Consider the following 21,592-nt stretch of genomic DNA (forward strand, 5'->3'; position numbering starts at 1 on the left):
TGACAAATGTCATTATCGAAGCAGAAGATATGCTAGCTCTATAGGAGCACCTGGTCTTGTCCTTGTTCTTTTACAACAGTCCCCATACAAAGCTACAGTTCTGGTCATATTTAACCCACGTTTTATAGACTTTGAGTAGGAATTATGGTTTTGTTGTCATGTCAATACTGTATTCTATATTTTTTTTCAAGCTAACTCCAAACCATTAAGTGCTTATAAGGTTTTAGTTATAGGTTCAATAAAACTTCCATTCATCCAGAATGTTGTTAATTTGACTCTGAAGACTTCCTTAACCAGGCTGAATTGCTGAATTAATAAGGAAATGCTTGAAATTCTTCAGTAGTATACTGGAAGAAATCAGTAATCATGTGAATGAATCGATGCTGAACTCAGTCAAATTGAGTCAAAAATCTTAATGAAAATTAATATTGGGCCAGATTCCCAGAACCGTGCTCACAGGAAACTATTAATACTGAGTCTGGGAATACCCTCTTCAAACACCCAGGCACCTGAGAAAATCATTGGTCTACAGCAAGGATTACACGTCAGCCAAATCCAACGCCTACACACTTAGGCCTAGCCCTAACCATCTAAAGACTGGTCGGTCAGTACGGAGTAGCCTGCTATCCCCACCCCTAGGGAATACTCAGATATGTAATTAGTACCATTGTACACCTTTTTATATCTGTTTCAGTCACATTTATATACCAGAGGGCATTCCAGACATACAAGTGTGTTCCAATCAAACAGACTCTGTGATTGGTCCCCTAGGTGTGTGTTGCCATGGAGACCCCTTTGAAGCTTGTTTGTTTGTTACTCTAGTATTACATGATTATTTGTGTATAGACAGAAACATTTTCATTATCATCCTCATGGTAATAATGAATATTCTCCTCCAAATCACGAGTGAAACACAGATTGCGTTCAGTCCTAATTTGCTTTAAAATAAACAGAGACCATGAATTCAATACAATGGAATACAGAAAGGGATATCCATGCAGCAATTTTTTTTTCAGAGATATAAAAATTCAATTTATTTTATAATGGTCCCCTCTTACCAGGCTCTGTATTTGAATGTGATAATTACCAATTATTTTACAAGGGACATTACAAATATGCCTTGCTGTCCGTGTTAAAAATTATCTACCACAGTTTTGGATTTTCTTCATATATAATTGATGATATGTTAATTGAGCCCTTCATCAAAACAATCAATTTAGTAAGTCAAGTGATTCAGTATGAAGTCTTTTTCATCGTTTTCATTTGTTTTACACAGTACACGATCCGAAAACAGTGGTGACAGGACATTTTTACAAACCATTGAAAACCATGTTCATCTACAACAAGACCTCAAAAAAGTATATCTGAAAGTTTTTTATGAATGGGGCCTCTCGACTGCCTTCATGTAATTCCTCTTAGATTTTGTGTTCAGCTGCATTTCCATAAATAGTGAATGTATATAAGTTATATCTATTTATATAAGATCATGTAACAGTCAATATAATCAAGTATACCCAGGATAATATTTATATTATTATACGACTCGTTTTGGTGCCGATACTCCTACACTATCCTGTTATGTATTGATATTACTCATTATAGCCACTCCTCTGTATGTAATACCACAATGCCCTACAGTATTTATCTAACCAGTATTACATCTCTCCTATAATTAATGTTGTGTAGCTGAATATTCCAGATAGAATATGAGTGCTGCAATTTCATTGCCGAGCGACATCCAATCTTAAGTTTGAATTTCAATTATCAGGCATCAAATTTCTGGTTTAAGATAGCATCAGTTTTGGTGTTGTTTTTTTTTATCATATTATAGCTTACTACCTTAAACATTCTCATTATAGAAACTAACAAAATTCAATACTTTTATTCTAAACCATCTATAGGAGACACGTTTGTCTACTGGTAGTAGGATGTTGTTCAACGTGACGGAAGGGTCGCTAGTTCGAGTCACAGCACAGACACTGTGTTGTATCTCTACTCCACTGTGTTCCAGTCGACTCAGCTGTAAGTGAGTATGTGGTAGGACCTTGTAATAAATGTCATGTATAAGCTGTTAGAGTCGACATTGCAGTATGTTTCCCAGGATTAAGCAACAGGAGGGAGCAACATAGGATGGAGCAACAAAGGAGGCATCAAAAGGAAGAAGCAACAAAGGATGAAACAACAGGAAGGAGCAACAAAGGAGGGAGCAACAACGGAGGGAGCAACAACGGAGGGAGCAACAACGGAGGGAGCAACAAAGGAGGGAGCAACATAGGAGGGAGCAACAACGGAGGGAGCAACAAAGGAGGGAGCAACAAAGGAGGGAGCAACATAGGAGGGAGCAACAACGGAGGGAGCAACAAAGGAGGGAGCAACATAGAAGGCATCAAAAGGAAGGAGCAACAAAGGATGAAACAACAGGAAAGAGCAAAAGAAGGGAGCAACAGAGGAGGCATCAAAAGGAGGAAGAAACACAAGAGGGAGTAACAGGAAGGAGCAACAAAGAAGGAAACAACAGGATGGAACAAAAGGAGGAAGCAACAGAGGAAGAAGCAAGAGGAGGGAGCAACACAGGAGGCATCAAAAGGAGGGAGCAACTCAAGAGGGAGCAACAGAAGGGAGCAACATTGTATTTCATTCGTTATAGATATTACTCCTGTCAGGTGACCAATGAATGGTTCCTGACAATTCCATATGATGGAATTATAATGGTAAATTTCATTTTGGTCACAACTAAGTCAAATAAGCCAAGTAAAATTTATATCAGTGATCCATTTAATATACAGTATATACAATTTAATTATTTTTAATGCTGTAGTAGTCACTGACAATCACAATATAACAACAGGCATTGTTACTGTTCTTATTGTGTCCAATTAATAATCCTAACAATTTTGGCAAAAATACAAAGAAAGTAACAATATCTTTTATATTTCTACATTGATGTTGTATTATATTCATATTAATGTTTTCTAAGCCGATTCTTTGTTGATACATTTTTATCCCCTGTTTCTTTGCAAAGAGAGACATCAATGGTGATCGAATAACATAATGTTTGTTTCATCAATAGTTTAAAGATTTGTTGAGCTATATTGTCATTGACTATTTCAAACAGGAAATTACTGGAGAAAGCCAGGTCAATAAGAAAAGATTCTTAAAGCCCAGATCACAAGAATTTTTTTTTTTCAAATTAGTTTACCTTACTACCAGATGAGCTATTTTCACAAAGGATGCTGCAAAATGTTACAATATTTTGTTATTATTGATTTAAGATAAACAGAACTTGAGCTGCCGCCATTAACATTATGGGGTGGTAAAATTGCAGCATTCCAAATAGCTGATGAAAGGCGCCACATAAAAATACAAAGTTATCAAACCCGTAAATCTGTAGAAATATTACAGATCTCAGCAAATAGCTACAGTCATCAATGTGTCGGCAGAAATAGAGCATTCAATTTAAGTTTTAACAGCAATGTTACATAATTCTCATCCAGATATTCTCTTTACGCTGAAAAATAATCCGGAATACAAAAATGTCCGACAAGAATATTCTGTTTATATTGCAGCTGATTACCAACATCACAGAACTACTACATTATGACTATAATAGGAGATATATATGGGTATGAAGGACTAAAACATCTGAAAGACAATCAAATGGCATGTGTACACCTCTTCCAACAATCACGGCCATCTTGATAAAACCGTGCTAACCGCAAATGTACTTTACTAAACGTTTTAGCCCCTATCAGTTGATAATGACTTCAATGGTAAAAAAACGTTAGTGAAATTTAATTACAGTAAAATGGGCTGATATATATCCCAAGGCAATGTAATCTTTTTTGTTCTATCATTCGTGCTGTTTCCTGATAAAATTGAAATTTGAAAATTAATGCTTAAATATAATGCTTGTCTATAATTTGAAACTTTTAAAATGTTTGAGAACACTTTGAAGACATGTATATTCAACATAAACCTGACATTGACAGGACATTAACGGTGTGTATTAGTTTTATATGACTTCAGAGACAATAGTTTAAGGGATTTTATGGTTGTTTTATTCTGAGCTGACTTATCCATCAAAGATATAAACCTTCCAAATACCGATATTAATCATAAAAAAATTAATTTATTTTCCTTAAAAACATTTTGAGGACTACTGATCATAGAAAAATTGTGTGTGAAGAATTTGTAATCATTCGTAATCAAGTCTAGGGACATGTTCCACAAGAATTAAAGAGAAATATTTTTGTCAGTATTCTGACATCTTTTTGTCAGTGTTGCGTGATGTTTGTATGAAAGTGAACTTATTTGTCCTTAATGGCTATTTTTGTGACTCATGTTTGAAACCCATGACTTTTGCTTTTTGTTTTTTACCTTTCCTGAAAATAAGAATTTTGCATTAGAGTTATCTCCCTTTCCCAAAATAAACATTTGCATTAGATTATCTCCCTTCAATATATTATACCTAAGAGGTTACAAAGAGTTTGTTAACACGTTCATGTGATATATGTGATTTGCGTTAAGAGATAAGCTCCATCCATAAACACATTACATACTTTTTACAAAACAAAATAATCAAACGATGGTAATAATAATACAACTTCGGGAATGTGCCAAAATTGTCAGCCTCAAATTAGGTTGTTACATCACTATCAACATGTTTGTGTTAAAACACATCTGAAAATAAAGCTTATTTTAGTGTGGCGAAGTCAACAACACAATCGAAGGCCGACATCTGCTCAAAACCTTGATAAGCTAAAGCACATATATTATCACTCCTCAGTGCCTACACAAGGGAATACCATTTTCTTCAGCACTTCTCTATATCTGTTTTATATTCCTCTCAGCCAAACATTTCACTACCATTAATTGTCAATTTTTCCTGTTTTCCAGTTAAAATTAACTAAAGTTTATGTTTCAACACTAGCAACCTCTTTATATTTAACTTAACACAAATAACCTCCATTCAACATTGACCTTGACACAAACAACCTCAATCCAACAATGACCTTGACCTTGACACAAATAACGTACATCCAAAATTGACCTTGACACAAACAACTTCCATCCAACATTGACCTTGACACAAATAACCTTTATCCAACATTGATCTTGACACAAACAACCTTCATCCAACAAATGACCTTGACCTTGACACAAACAACCTTCCATCCAACATTGACCTTGACACAAACAACTTCCATCCAACCTTGACCTTGACACAAATAACCTCCAGCCAACATTGACCTTGACACTAACAACCTCCATCTAACATTGACCTTGACACAAACAACTTCCATCCAACATTGACCTTGACACAAATAACCTCCAGCCAACATTGACCTTGACACTAACAATCTCCATCTAACAATGACCTTGACACAAACAACTTCCATCCAACATTGACTTTGACACAAACAACGTCCAGGCAACAATGACCTTGAAACAAACAATATCAAACAAACATTGACATTGACACAAACAGTATCCATCCAACATTGACCTCTGCACAACAACTTCCATTTGACTTTGCTTCATAATATAGTGGATTTTGATAAACAATGCTCACCCAAGAATGACCTTCACACAAGCAACACCATCCAATATTGGCCTACGCACAAACAACATTTATTAATGGACACAATTAATATTAATGATACATTCAATAGCCATCCAACATTTACCCCAATATAAGCAACACGTAGGCCAACCAGATACACTACATAGCTAGTAAAGAAGATTAGTAATATCAGAGAATATGAGTATGTTTTGTATAGAAATAGGTCATAAGAATTTGAATTAGTAAACAATGACTGAAAACAAAGAAGCGAGGTACCAGATATTTACCATGGATTTCAAACTTGATTACATTCAGAGAGTTATGAGTAAATATGACGGGCATTATGATTTTCTCTCTAATGGTATGTCCACCAACAAAGAACAACACATTGCATGAGGCATTAGTTGTGGGCATCAGCTGTGAGTACATGTCACCATGACAACATGGCAGAGGAAAGGGGTCAGGGTACAGGGTTAAATACTGACATCACTAGACCAGCCACACAGGACACGAAACAATGCAGTACAGGCCCCACCAGTTCATAGTCAGTCACAAATTAACACAAATGTATCATTTTGAAGATATTTTGTAATTTGAAAAAAAAAAATCAATTAAACTGATGAAATGTTTTGAATGTTAGTGTCCATCCTCAATACTCCAGGGGTATGTTCACTTTCGCTATCTGCATCCTTGAAATATGTCATGACAAATTTGAAGACTCAGTCAGCACCATCTTGTGGCAAAAACAAAAGATTAGTTTTATCCTTTGATGTACACCAAACAGATCTCAAGGTCACCATACTGTTAAATTGAATGGCTATGAAATTGTCACAACTCTGTAACCTTAACTGCATCAGCATAGTGATTGGTCAGATTTTTTGCCGACCATGACCTTTGCCTACGATTTTGCTATGATATATTCCGTGGATGCAATGAGGTGAGGTAAACGTTATCCCTGCACTATCGAGGATGGTTTAAGCATCTAGTTTAAGAAACAAAATGGTTTTGAGATGATTATTTGTGTTAATATGTAAGTTTGGTACGTTGTCCTGGAGATGATGATGCAGGTTCCACAACATGCTTACTTACACCCGTATAACCATTTTGCCTGGTAAGCTGGTGGTGAAGGAAAATAAAAATTAAAAACAAAATCTCACAAATATACATAGCACAAATGATAATACAACCAATCTATAGGTGCATTATTTAACTATAGGTCAAGACAGTCTAGCCTGGTACCGTTTTGCATTGCATGGAGATATGTGAAATGGTAAAAGGAGGGGACATTCTTTATGGAAAAAATATGGATAGAAAGTGATAAAATTGCCGCCTTTCACGAAAGGTGAAGGGCAAGAGGGTGATGAACTTCAATTGGCAAAAGAATGATAGGGAGAAAAACAAGATGAATAACGTACATTTGAAAGGCAGAATTGATATTTAGATTTGGTGGTTTTCGACAATATCTATATCTTACTGGGGTATACGAAAAAGAGTGTATTTTGTAGCAATTTAGATCCTGTTCGTTTCAATATATAGAGAAAATAAACCCCTTGACATGGGGAAATAAAAAGTAGCCTACTTAACTGTGAAATGTAATATTTCTACTGCAATGCTATAAATGTTTATGGTATACATTTATACAAAAACATGCATTCGTCATCAGGAGTCTGATAGACTTTGAAATCACTTTTACATGTACAAGAGACATTACATGCCGATGTAAAGTGGTACGTTCAGCTGTAGTCATATACAAATGTATTTGAAAAATAAAAATTTTACCAACTCAGGGAATTAAAAATATAGACTGAAGTTCTGTCAGAGGTTCTCATGAAATGCTGAGTATAAGTTTTTAAAAGCTTGAAAACCATGATATCTAAATGTATGAAATAATATTGAGGTGTGACCGTGTCACTGACACCATTTGGCCATGAGATTTGAGTGTTTGATGTAAAAACCATGCATGTATGCTTGCAGCAGTTACTTATAGAATTGGAGGAAATCTGTGTGAAAAACATGGAATTCTGATCATTGCTTATCTCTCAATCATCAGTCATCGCTAATGAATCCTAACAAAGGTAGAGTCGTGTGGGGTATAGCACTATGTACCTCTTAGTCCCAAATGGCAATAGAGACTAACTGCATCAGAGGTAAAAAAAATTGTACAGTATGAATTAGTGATGCTAAATTAAATTGAAGTTAAAAAGACACAATATGTAATACTGGAAAGTCATGACATCATAATTTTAAAAAGATCACAAAAACAATAGTTTTATTTAACCTTTGATTAATTGGAATTTCCCTGCCCCAGTAAATTTCACTACTCTACCAAAGACGGTTTGGTTTCCTGTGTTAGAGCATCACTTCCGTTACTTGAAAACAGACCGCATGAGGAATTATCTGAAAAATTCCTTGTTTAATTGGTAACCTAGAAGAGAAAATATTCCTAATCAATGGCCTTCGAAAGCCGATCAAATGTTCGAGAAGTGTGCTTCAATTTAGCCCCCACACAGGCCTGATACGAATGAACATTGCGATCCCACCATGTGCTTGACTAATTGGTCTTTCCGGTATTAAAATGCTCGACTTAATTTTTCCCTCAAACAATTGTTCCAAATGTAACCCCAGATAATGAGAATTTTAATTTCGACATGTACTGCTCAAGGGAACTACTAACTGTCTATAGAAGCCTAAAGCGAAAAACTGCCTATTAATTGCGAAGTGCTTGTAGATCAACAATAATAAAAATGTTTTTTAAAATCAAATTTCCTGCCTTAAAACCCTTTCAGCTGATATAGCACTGGCCATCACATAGAATGTACAGTACATGCTGCAAGCAGCTTCACAGTAAACAGCCTTAAGACTTTTTACCAGATTACAAGACGAATCCCAGCAATCTGACATGGCGCCAATCCTTTGTAGGATCCAACAATGCACTGTAACAGTACCCATCCTCTTTTTGATTGGCGATATTTGCTGGGCATAGAATTTCTTAGAAGAAGGAATTAATCCATACGAAATTCTCATGGATCTGTGACAATTTCATTGTTCTGAAGTATCATCAGAGATATTTTTGTCTGATATTTCATGGAAGTGAGACATAAATGTCATGATTTTGACTCAGCCCCTGTACCTATGACAGAGCTGTGAGAGGGATTGACCGCAACTGCACTCTGTTACTCAATGTCCCTCGGGAAGCGGCCGCACATCCAGACCAATTACGTTCCGCGTTAATCATGCTCATTTATGTTACTACATTCTCTACATAAAGTGCAAAAATTATTCTTGTCATTTCATTTGCATTGATTTTCCTGATCTTGCTGTTAGTAATCCAAACACTCCCTATACCACGGTCATAAGTCTGTAGAGACACACGTTTACAATTATCATGTGAGAAATATCTGCACCCTATTCTGGGGTCAAGAGTCATGTATTTACGTCTAAGGAAATATTCCATTGCACAGGAAGAAATGAGGGTCATGTGAAAATGCTGTAGGAGCTATTGCACAATATCTACGGAGGAAAATAACAAGCACGATGTCTCTCGAGGAAAACAATATTTTTTATCTTCAAATGTTTAAGATTATAAAGTGTCAGCATCATTATGAAAGGCATTTTTGAAACTTGTTTGAATTCAACATGTCATTTATGTTAAACATAAACATTTGAAAATATTTATATCCCTTCTCTATCAGAATTCATCTTGACCTGAAATTTCCCCCAATATACAGACAACTAAGACATCATAGATACCATGAACAAGTTGATATTCCATGACTATTTTCTAGAAATTTTTTTATAGAAATGATTAAACGTTGATGATTTAGTAAATTTAAAGCTGTATGCAAAAACTTTTGAAAGAATAAATTTCTATTTCATGATATAAAACTAGAAATAAATTTTAGTTGAAAGTTATTGTTAAGAAGCTATCATCAAGGATAATTACCCTTCCATGCCAGATATCAAACTGAAGTCATTATTGATTTCAATACCTGATCAGGGATTTCATGATAAATGTTTGCAGAGACAATATTGTGCATGTCAGCTTATGGTCAAAGAATTGCAATGCAAAACCAGTAGATGGCTAGATTGTCCTAATCTACCAAGCGGTGAGAAATATAATTATACTGTTATACCGAGCTAAAAAGGAACTGTGTGTTGAAGAAAAGAAAACTACCTCTATGGTACGGCATACCATTCTGGTGAAAGGACTAATAGTCAAGTGAAAGTATAACAAACATTTTATAAAAGTTCACTAAAAAATGTCTGGAAATTTCATAACAAAAGTGAGTAAACAGCTACATAGCCTATGAACAACAATCACTAAATTTTGGCAAAGTGAAAATCCAGAAAGATAAGAAAAAAAAAATTAACAATCCACTTACCTCCCTTGTTTTCCTCTTCACCAGCACATGATGCCAGTGGTTGTCATCAAAGCGATAGACACCTGGTCGGATTTCGGATTCATACGTTCCAGATCCAAGATTAACCGTGACACTAACTCCGCCATTTTTCAGAGACACGATCAAGAAATCACTTCCTTGGCCTGAAATATCAAAAGATATTGTAGATGATAAAATACGATGAAAACAACATTGATCAATCAAGAAGGGCATCGCTGTGTGTGAAAACTGAAAACAAGCCCCTCATACATAAATACACTCGTCAAATCTTAGTTTGATAATAAAAGCATCTACATGTATTTTTTTTTAGAGGAATCCCTGAGGAGGGGTTACATATTACTCTTTAACAATACGTTAATATATACAGACTGGATACAAGGGGCTCCTGAGCTCGCTGACTTTCAGTCATTGTAATAACTTGAACTAAGAAAACTTATTTCACAGAGGAAAAGAACCCTTCAAAGTGCTCCATTATGACTTCACCTTTTCCTTAAACCACTCAAATATAGAGGTTATCTCTCTTTGCTCACAACAAAATATTCTGTCAAGATCAATCTTCATATACAATAGAAAAAAAAATACAATTTAATGACTGAAATATTTTATGTTATAATAAAGACTTGATGTATTTTAAAACTACAAATACTGATTATGTTGTGAAGTTTCAAAGGCCTGATAGTAACAGAAAACCTTCTGCTATGTACTGAAATAATTTTATTAGTGAGGGGTACTAATATATTGCATTAATTGCTTAAATGTAAAGTAAACATCTATGTAAGTGTCTGCCAATGAATTTCAAGATTCATCGCTTTTAAAGAATTTTTTATGAAATTGAAGAAGATCAAGAAAACCTTCGGAGATGAAAGACCTGAGCCTTTAATAACATTTTTATTCAATTTCAACAACAAAGGTAGTTCTATCCATTAAATTAAAACATAATGGAAAAAAGAAAGGGGTCAATTTGATTGTCACAAAGCTCCAGAACACTCCAGGATTAATCCCTTAACGATGACCAGAGCTAGCCAGGCCTATGTCATCCACAAAGTTTATATATGGTGTCCGTATCACTTAAGTGTCCATGGGAGGCTAATTACGGGGACAAAGTGATGGTAACAGGTTGGTAGGCTGCCAAGGCGAGTAAAAACATTTACTGACGATGCCATGTAGTCAGTTTCTAGATGCCGAGTAAAAGCAGGAAAAGTCTATATACTTAACAACATAAAGACAAGAAGCCGTTGATCGGAGATGTCGTGAGCAGCCTTCGACTCTACCGATGTACAAAGGCTTCTCGGCATTTTACCATTAGGTATGGGATTACTAAAGGAAACAAACGATATGACAATATACAGTCATTATGCTGTAGACAGCAATTAATCAAAGGTACAAGCAGACTACAGGCAACAGCTTTCACCAATGAAATCTATACCCCTTCTTAAATAGAAGAACAGGTAGTAAAAAAGTCATGATATCTAGGGGACTAAAAACCATAGTATCTAAGGAATCAAAAATTCAAAGTGTCTTTGTGACTTAAAAAATCAGTGTTTATAGGAGTAACAATAATAGTGTCTATGGAACGGAAAACCATAGTGTCAAGAAACTATAAATCCGTGTCCATGGGACTAAAGAACGACAACATATAGTATCTAAGGGACTAAAATGACTGTGTCTATGGGACTAAATTTCATGGTAACTATAAGGGACTAAAAATTATTGTATCTATGAGACTATAAACTAGGGTAAACCTTAATCGATTAAGGTGGTCGGCTGGCACAGTGGTAACACACTTGCCTTTCACCTAGAGGGACAGGGTTCGATTCCCCGATCGGACGTAAAAAGGTGCAGTCACCTTCCCGACCACATGGGTTTTTCCCGGGTGCTTCAGTTTCCTCCCACAGTAAGACCCCTCGTGCACTTCCACCCAGGCCATCAAGCGTGATTAATATAAGCTCATATAACTTGTTTCACAATTGTTGTAAAATAAATAAAGTTTACATTTATATACATTTTGTATCTATCTTAGAAATTAAAAGCAAGAGTATCCAAGGGACAAGAAACCATGGTATCAAAAAGGAGTTAATTTAATCTTAAACATCTCTTGATCAGATGTGAATGAGCAGACGCAGAAAACATACCTGTGTAGAAGAGAAGGCCGCTGGGCTGTCGTGTGCGGAAGTAAAGACTAACTTCGTCTGTATTACTAGTCGGAGCACCCTTTGCTGGCCATTCATACATGAAATATTGTGAGCCAAAAAACGTAACTTCAGAAGGGGTTCTTTCTGAAAAGACAAAAGAGCAAAACAGAAATAAGCACAAGTGTATTCAGCAAACAACTTTACAATGCAAATGCACAAGATATTAGTACCTTTCAATACAAAATCCATCCTTGTAGAACTTGTCAATGATGCTGAGGACAGAAAGTGTTGATACTTAGGGGCAATGGAGGACGGTCAAAAGGACCACCAACCAAATCTGAATGGGTATAGGCATAACATCTTTATAATTAAATAAATTCCATTACTTTTAATATTAGATTTTAAAAGTACAGTATTATAATCCATAACATTTTAAATTCTAAACATATTTTTGCACTAAAATACATTTTTTCTAATGATTGCTACATCAGTTTAAGGAGAATCTTACTGCTTAGTTCAGGTATAATTCCCTATATCCAATGTTAAACATAACAGTCTGGCTGAGTTTACGACACATAATCTCCCAACCCCACCTGTGATATAATGAATTATCCCAGTGAGATAAATACATGTTGTAGTTCATCAGCTCGTATTCAACTGTGGCTTGGATAGCACTACAAATAAATTATGATCACATGATTTCCTCTTATGATTCCTCATCTCCTGCCATTTATGCACACTGCTTGTCTTTATCACATACATAAAGGTTTATCAAAATTGCCTCTTTTAACGTTAACACACAATCTTTTATATAAACTTATTACACACCATAATCAGCAGGAATTGTGGTACTTAATTATATCATAGTAATGACAAATCTTGTTAAAATATTACTTTAAACGTTGACCTATATGACCTTACCACGTGGGTTGGGCATTAAACACTTCAGTTGTTTATTATGCTATAATCAAGAAACTAACAAAATATGTCAAGTTGTAAGTATCACGTCATAACAAATATGACCTTAATATGTAACTTAATTGGACTGATATGTACATCAGAGCGTTGTACCACATAAAACGCTTTAAGAACACATCTAGAAAAAGGACAACATCCACATACCCCTAAACAGCGTTTACGATGGGGGTTTGAACGGGGAAAATTCTCATTAGGGATAATTGGGGCCTAGAATCGTATGTTAGTCTCTGGTGTGAGATATAGCAATTGCCTTGCCACCTGTGCCACAGAGCTTTTATGTTCTGCAGGAAAATCCATCACCAGCCACCTTCAGAATGTCAACATTTAAAAAAAAAATGTTCATGAAGAAGGCCCAATTAACTTCAATGTCAGTACCAGGAAGTAGTTAGAAGTACTACACATGCACATTTGAATTATTGACCCCATTGCTGTATTCAATGACCTCAAGACACATGACCTCAAGACACATATGACTTGTGAACTTTGAACCAGTGACCTTTGCATTCATTGACCTCTATACCGGAAATCTGTGAACTTTGAACCAGTGGCCTTTGCATTCAATGACCTCTACACCAAATTTGTGAACTTTGAACCATTTATCTTTGCATTCAATGACCTCTACTTTAAACCAGTGACCATGATTGCATTCAATGACCTCTACACCAAATTTGTGAACTTTAAACCATTGACCTTTGCCTTCAATGACCTCTACACCAAATTTGTGAACTTTGAACCAGTGACCTTGTATTCATTAACCTCAATATGAGATTGCAGAGCCATTAGATATTGCAGACTAACCAACACCAAATCTGCAGCCGAACACAAGAAATCTGAAGTAGTCTAACCTATAAGGCTTCTGACATTTAGGATTCGATCGCGAGGCTGGATTTCACGATAAATTTTTTTATGTTTAATTTTTTATTGCGTGAAGCAATTTACTGTTAGATGCATAATTGTGAATGAGAAGTTTCCCTGAAGTTCTCAAGGTACGCTGGGTAATTAGGAAACAGAACACCAGAGGGGTATTGATACCTATAGGATTGTGGGATCAAGGTAACTCACAGTGCCCTGCAGGCTTCACTAGATTACTGATAAATCTAATACCACCGCCTTCAAAGCCTTGTTAACTTTCAATACATTTACCGTTACCAGAGAAAATATAGAGTTTATTAAAAGCGCTTTCTGAAAATCAAATGCAGTGTATATTATTTAGATGCAGTAATGAATATATCCAATACTTAAAATATTAATCCTTATCACTTGAAAATTTAACACCTGAAGATTTCTCATTAAAAAAAATTTCTAGACACCATAATTTATGTTTCTAAAAGTATTGTAACAATACTTAAATTCTGAGTTTTATACTATAGACAAAAAAAACCCTTCCTAATAGCTAGAGTATAAATACCAAAGGTAGGGAAATGGGTACCCACTCTCTAGCAAACTGGAATATTTATACACTTCAACATTATACAATGTACATGTACTGATTTGATATCCATCATGAAAGGTCTAGATTGCACATGTTTCTAACTTACACAGAATTCTAGATTGCACAAGTTTTTAACTAACACAGGTTTCTAACTTACACAGGTTTCTAGATTACACAGGTTTCTAGTGACAAGCTTCTAGATTACACAGGTTTCTAGTGACAGGCTTCTAGATTACACAGGCTACACAGGTTTCTAGATTACACAGGTTATTTAGATTACAGAGGTCTTTAGATTATACAGGTTTCTAAATTACACATTTAGGTTTCTAGATTACACAGGCTTTTAGCTTACACAGGCTTCTAGTTTACACATGTTTATAGCTTACACAGGCTTCTAGTTTACACAGGTTTCTAGATTACATGTTTCTAGCTTACACAGGTTTCCAGATTGCACAGGTTTCTAGATTACAAAGGTTTTTGGCTTCTAATATCACTCAAGTAGAAAGTCAAGATTTCAAAACTATAGGTACGCGTACTCAGAGTTGTGAAGTTGACCAAGCTTTAATCAGGCTGTTTTGCAATAGTGATAATCAGGTTGTTTTGCTGCTGGGGATAAGATTTTAAACATGTCTGGGGAGATGTTAATTAGACATTGTGTCTTTATTCCGGGATTTTCAGGCGACTAGTTCTGCTTGAGTTTTAATCAAATCGATCATAATGTTGTTGTTCTTTGGTTTCATGAAAACAGTGGGTTTTTAAAAAAATTTAATGTTAAAATCTAGTTAACTCATTTTCTTTGAGTCACATTTAGCCTGTATACATATGAATCCAGCAAAGTCAGTTTTTATCAGAGGATCAACATCCGGTGCCACTCCACAATGAGCTGCCCATATTTCCTAGCATTCAAATCATGTCTACAACATTGATTAATGGTGAAATATTGATTTCTTCTAGCAGTACATACTGTACCAGAATAAATGGAGTGTGAACTACCTAATTTATTGTTGTAGTCTAAAAACAAAAATGCAAAATGCATGTCGAAGCATCAAAGCCTGGTATGAGCCCGACATTCAAACTGACCTCTAGAGGAATCCTTACCATGTAAAACCAGCATGCCTGGCAGTGTCTAGAAAACACTTACAGCGAAATCAAATTAATGACTTAGTTGGTCTAATTTGCCGTTAGAGTTGTTTTCCTGTTTCAGCGTTTTGTACAATTTTGGGAATCCTTCATTATTGATTGATGCCTGATTTGATAGGAGTTACCAGCGCAGTACTTTATAGGGGGAACATGGCCGGTATTGTGATCCTGGCCCTTCACACTCAGCTACACTATGTCTTTCGATCGGCTCCTCGTCAATTTCTCAAGGAAAATCAATGCTGAATGAGGAAGAAGCCTTGTTAAAGGCAAAATTTCTGATACGAAGGATGCTTTCTAAATCACAAAAAAAAAAATTACCACCCTAAATTGGTGGATTGAGACCATGGAATCAAACAGTATCTTCCTCACCAATATCAATTATAGCCTTCGGTGATCCAGTATGAAACCTTCATCTCGCTCTAAACAACGGAATCAAATTTTCTTACTTGTCCACATGTAATCATCCCTCCTCAATCAGAGAGCATTACGGCAATGGGCAAATGAGGTTCCAATGCATATACACCGAAATCTCTAGGATTGGAGGTGAGATTAGTATCGAATTCTAAACTACTGCTCAAGGAGAATTCACTCTCATAGAAAAAAACTTTGTATCCTGGAGTCAGGTTTTCATTTATACAGCATGCATGCTGGCAAATCAAAGGGTGTGATATTGTGATGTTAGGGATCAATTGACAAGGAGTGTACAAAGCTAGATAGATGGAATTGGAGTTGAAATAATGACCGACACCAAATACATTGATATTTCATGACAGAATAAAGAGATGGAATCTTCTTCAAAATACATCAGCGAATACAATCACGTGTTTAGTATACTCTTCTTTCTGAATTTGTCAATATAAACCAGCACATGCTGATGTCTCCTGTCAAACTCTGCAGCACTCCTTCAGGCATACTGATAAACAACATGCCACCTTAAGACTGTCCAACATGAATGGTTTCTTTCTCTCTCTCTAATGTGGTTGACTAGTTTTTATAAATGTCTCCTGCACTTTCTCACATCCTGCTGTCAAACTTGCCTTCCTCCCCATGCATTTTACACCTTCACCATTAATGGCAAGTGAGACGTATGGCATTTATTGGAGTTTTGTGTGTTTTAAAACATTTAACCCTTATATATAAAGTATCAAATGTCTAGATCAGTAAAGGTTTGTGGCATTAAGTGTATCATCATAAATAGATCTCAATTCCTCCAAATTTCGTCCATGTCCATAATTATAAATATTTATTTTCCTAAGTTGTCAATAATGACCGCAGAAGTCCAAGAACTCCATATGAGCCACTCCTCATGACCTTAGACCTGTTCATGAATGCAACACCCTCAATAAAACTCAATCTGAGCCACTTCTCATGAACTTTGACTTGTTCATGAATGCAACACCCTCAAAAGAACTCAATCTGAGCGACTCCTCATGAACTTTGACCTGTTCATGAATGCAACACCCTCAGAAGAACTCAATCTTAGTCGCTTCTCATGAACTTTGACCTGTTCATGAATGCAACACCCTCAAAAGAACTCAATCTGAGCGACTCCTCATGAACTTTGACCTGTTCATGAATAAAACACCCTCAGAGAACTCAATCTTAGTCACTCCTCATGACCTTTATCATGTCCTCAATGACTTCAGAAGACAAAGGACTATCTGAGTCAATCCTCCTGACCTTTGACCTGTTTATAATGCTCCCAGAAGACCACGCTGGTCTCCTTCTGATATCACTCATTATGACCTTTGAACCGGCCATATGACAATCACAGAAGAACAAGGACTATATATCTGGGTCACTTCTTTTAACCTTTGAACTGTTCATATTGACCTCAGAAGGACTCAATCTGACCCACTCCTCATGACCTTTTATTTCCCCATAATGACCTCATAATGACCTCATAAGGACTCTATCTGTGCCATTCCTCACAAACTTTGACTCGTCTGTAATCACTTAAAGCAGACCAAGGACTCCTCTATGCATGCCCTCTATTACATCCTTAGTAGAAAGCTAAGGACCCGAGACCTCATGATCTGTGATCTGTCCTCAGCCTCTTCTTTAAGACCCTGGACTCCGTGGTGTGATTAGCCTATTTTTCTCCTGTCGATATTTAATGGGTGTCTCCTAGCCGAGCAAGTCGTTTGCCCACACTTGGCCGTCTACCAAAGGCTACTGTTGCCTGCACTTAATAATTACAAAATGAAATATCAATAGCTAAGGGAATATAAGTCACCAGTAATAAATAACAGTTAATCCAGTTATTGGGGTATTGATCTGTCTAAATCCACTTATTCTCCCGTATATAGGCAAAACAAACGGCCTGTCCCATCCCCCATTTCACTCTCATAACAGGTGCTCCCTCAATTTATCCCCTATTGTCAAAAAAAAATGTACCTTTGCTAAAAGCTGGTCTTGTTGTAAACTATATTACTCCCTTTATAGATATTCTTTCATCCACTTAAAATATTCCTGAGATATATTTTGTTGTCCATCAAACATTTCCCTCAACACAACAACTTTGGGAGTTAACCTACCCGAGTTCAATCTTCGCATCAATCCCATCAGTTGTCACTATGAACCTGTATTTCTATTTTAAACAACTAATGTGATAGCATCAATGATTGTAATCAGGTAAAGTCTGGATGTTACAGACAGGGGGACCAATCACAAAAAAAAAAAAAAAGAAAGAAAAAAAAAAGGATGACACGAACTGAATCACATACAACACAGCTGGCTCCAAAGAACTCTTCATTTACCTTGTAGTGGGATTGAACTGGACTTAAATGCCAGGTAGTGGGGTAGCTCAATTGGTTACAGTATGATCCATCAAAGATTTAGGATGTCCAGTTATCATCTGGTTGTTCCTATTACATGTGGCACTCGACTAATGATACTTATGGATGGCGCCTTGGTTTGAATCTGTCTGGTTGTTCCTCAGCTATCATACTCTTACTTTGTAATGTGTTATCGAGCTATATTAGTACTGTAATAATCTGAATTGATGCTGACCACAGTGTAATCATTGTTCCTTAAGTTAGAGAATTCTTTAATTAAATTTAAAAGAAATAGCAAGCAAAATACATAGTATTTCAGGAAAGTTCCTTAACTAAGATATTTTCCTTGAATCCAATTATGCTTTCCCATGGAAATTTCAGAGTTACAGAATTCCCTTATGCTAAGAATTAAATTGATGAAATAAAGGCCAAGAATTTTTAAAACCTCCTGAACTCTTAGAACATTTCAAAACTACCTGTTTCTCATGCAGTTATCTCCAATGATGGTGAAAAATACCATTTTAGGATCGTGGAATCAGACCACAGCTGCTGTGTCAGCTCTCAAGAGCTTTAATGACTCTGTTTAATAAGGATTACGTTCCGATGCGACGGTGGCACCATATAAAAACATTTTTACTGTATCATTCAAAAGACGTTTGAAAATCATTGAGCAGTCATTAACACGGATCAGTTAGTAATACTGCATCATAATGGGATGTCAAATTGGGCACCTTCGCCTGTTATTTCGTACCACGTAACTCGTTGAGCACAATGTCATTTCCTGGTGACAGCACACCTGAGATTTAAGGCTGCATCTTCCTGCAATTATACTGGTTTAAGGTTTATATCGGCCAAGAAAACATGTTATGCAAGCTTCTTCTCTAATAAATAGAATCTTTGATGACACAAATCAAGTGACAACAGTATTTTGTGTTGCTATATTTAGTAATAATCTACAGTAAGTTCTCCCGTAAATAACACATGCGGTCATTTGGCGAGTTAAACAAGGGGAAACTGCTATAATTAAAGAAAGAGAATGTCCTAAGGTCGCAGCAAATGTCAGAGGATTTTGTAACAATTAGGAAAGATCGATTTGTTGTGGGACTACATATATATACCTAGCTTTAAATTAGCTTCTAAACCTTTAAAACAAACCTAACAAAACACAATTGTTGCCAAATAGGTTTTTTCTTACTCGAGTTCAATTACACAAAACATCTTTTACGGTTATTTCAAACTTCAGATTGTTTATCAATAGTACAGGTTAGGAGAATCTGTTTAAGAGTAATGTGTTGAAAAAAAACTTTATCTATGTATTACAAAGGTTACATTCATTAACAAATCTTCAATAAAACACATGTTTCCCCGCTGCACTAATACCGTATTTGCGAAGCCTTACAAAGGTCATTCGAGTCATTAACACATGAATACTGGTTAACTTTCCGTGACTGATATTTACACTCAAAGTGTCACATCCTACCAATCTTACACACATCACTAATGGAAGTTATCTCGACTGTTTCTGTCAAATCTAATCCACTTTAGTCGACACATGATGCAATGTTTTTAAAATAATATTTCTAAAATGTCAATCAAATGTGTAATGTGAATCACAAAAAGTGGAAGCACAAAACAATTCCAGATTTTTTAAAGAATGTACAGTATGTATCTGTTTTCATTTTAATGCCGCTCCCTGTCACCGTGACAACTTACATGCTCTATATCCTCCAATCCCAGGTTACCTGGTCCATTAGAGAAACTTTAACCAACTTAAATGCCAAGAGTGACAAAAGGGCATGGCTGTGTGGGGCAAATTGTCATGACATCTGGTTTTTTACCAAAGATATCAAGTTGGTATTATGTAAGTCAAAGAATTGTTGTCGTGGTTACACTCTCATACTGCACTCATACAGGAGCCAAAAGTACCTCACCATCCATAGATTTTACTGTATACCCATATTTCTTGAATTTCCAAATTCTTTCACTGAATATTCCTGAAGCCAATTGTGATGTTATCAAACTTAATTTGATATACTGAACCAGTATTGTCTGAGAAACAAAAATATATTTTGAGCATTTAGTTTCATACACACAACAAACTTTTTCTCTCAATCTGCTGGCTTTCAAAAATAATAAATTTTTAACAATGTTCTTAAAATGACATTTTAATTATCTCATTAGTTTGAAATACTGTTCTTCTTGAAGAAGGCTTAATCTGTTTTGCGGGAGCATTTTCCATAATATCAATTATTTTATAGTCTGGTTCGAAAGAATAATAATTCACTGTAATGCTGAAACAAGAAACAAAACCAAAAAAACATCCCAATATGTAGTGACGAGAGAGCAGCCCTTCTTACTGCCACCGGAGGAGAAGAAACTGTAAAACCATATACATCTCGGATCCCAGTGTAAGGTAAAATAGCCTACTGACTAATGGAAGTCTTCTCTAATTATAGCAGCTATTGTCGAGTCTGGTTTACTGGTCAAATTAATCCTCCCGATCACTTATCATTTCTCTGTCTGTAATAACACCGTCTTCCCTCCAGACATTATCCTAACACGGGCATGTGGTATTTCAGGAACACAAGACCGTGACCCTGTCTCAGAGGGTCAGACACAAGGTCAGAGTCTTGTGAAGGACATACATGACAAAGAGGCTGTAAGGACCAGAACAAATTTACAATTGCTTTCTTGAATAAATGCAAACGAACCTGGCATATACAGTAATTTCTTGCATATTCCACTCTCCTTTAGATTGGCCGCACAAGCCAAAGCTAATTGTTTTATGAATTAAAGTTTGGAGATACGTAGCCTGCTGCGGTACATTTCCCGCGGGTTATCTATAAATGTCATGAATTTTACACCGTTTCAGGAATCTCATCTGTACCTTGCCGTTCAGGTTATCAGAAAGCTCACACAATTACAGGTATTGCCTTGAAATTTTTTAAAATTTACAGATCGTTTGAATGAACAAATGTTTTAAAATTTAAATATTTAGACTTGTGTGTTGCTGTTTCCTTTGTCTATTACTGAGAATAGACCTTGTATTTATTGGAAATATTCTATGGTTTAATTGCAGTTATTATGGTGTTTGAAAAAATTGTTTTGTCAGATAGCCTGCAGAAGGCATTTTTTAATGTTGCAGATCATTAATATAGCCTGCAGGAAAA

At 35.9% G+C, this 21,592-nt stretch overlaps 1 protein-coding gene across 1 annotated transcript in view; it reads right to left on the reverse strand.

Annotated features, from left to right (window-relative positions):
- LOC117323541 (neurexin-2-like) overlaps window positions 1-21,592 on the reverse strand; it is a 166,902-nt gene that overhangs the window by 79,151 nt on the left and 66,159 nt on the right. The window contains 3 exon segments of the mRNA XM_033878818.1: window positions 6,653-6,679; window positions 9,946-10,106; window positions 12,096-12,239. Of these exon segments, the coding sequence (XP_033734709.1) occupies window positions 6,653-6,679; window positions 9,946-10,106; window positions 12,096-12,239 (332 nt within the window).

The sequence above is a fragment of the Pecten maximus genome, chromosome 3, assembly GCF_902652985.1.
Source record: "Pecten maximus chromosome 3, xPecMax1.1, whole genome shotgun sequence".
NCBI lineage: Eukaryota > Metazoa > Mollusca > Bivalvia > Pectinida > Pectinidae > Pecten > Pecten maximus.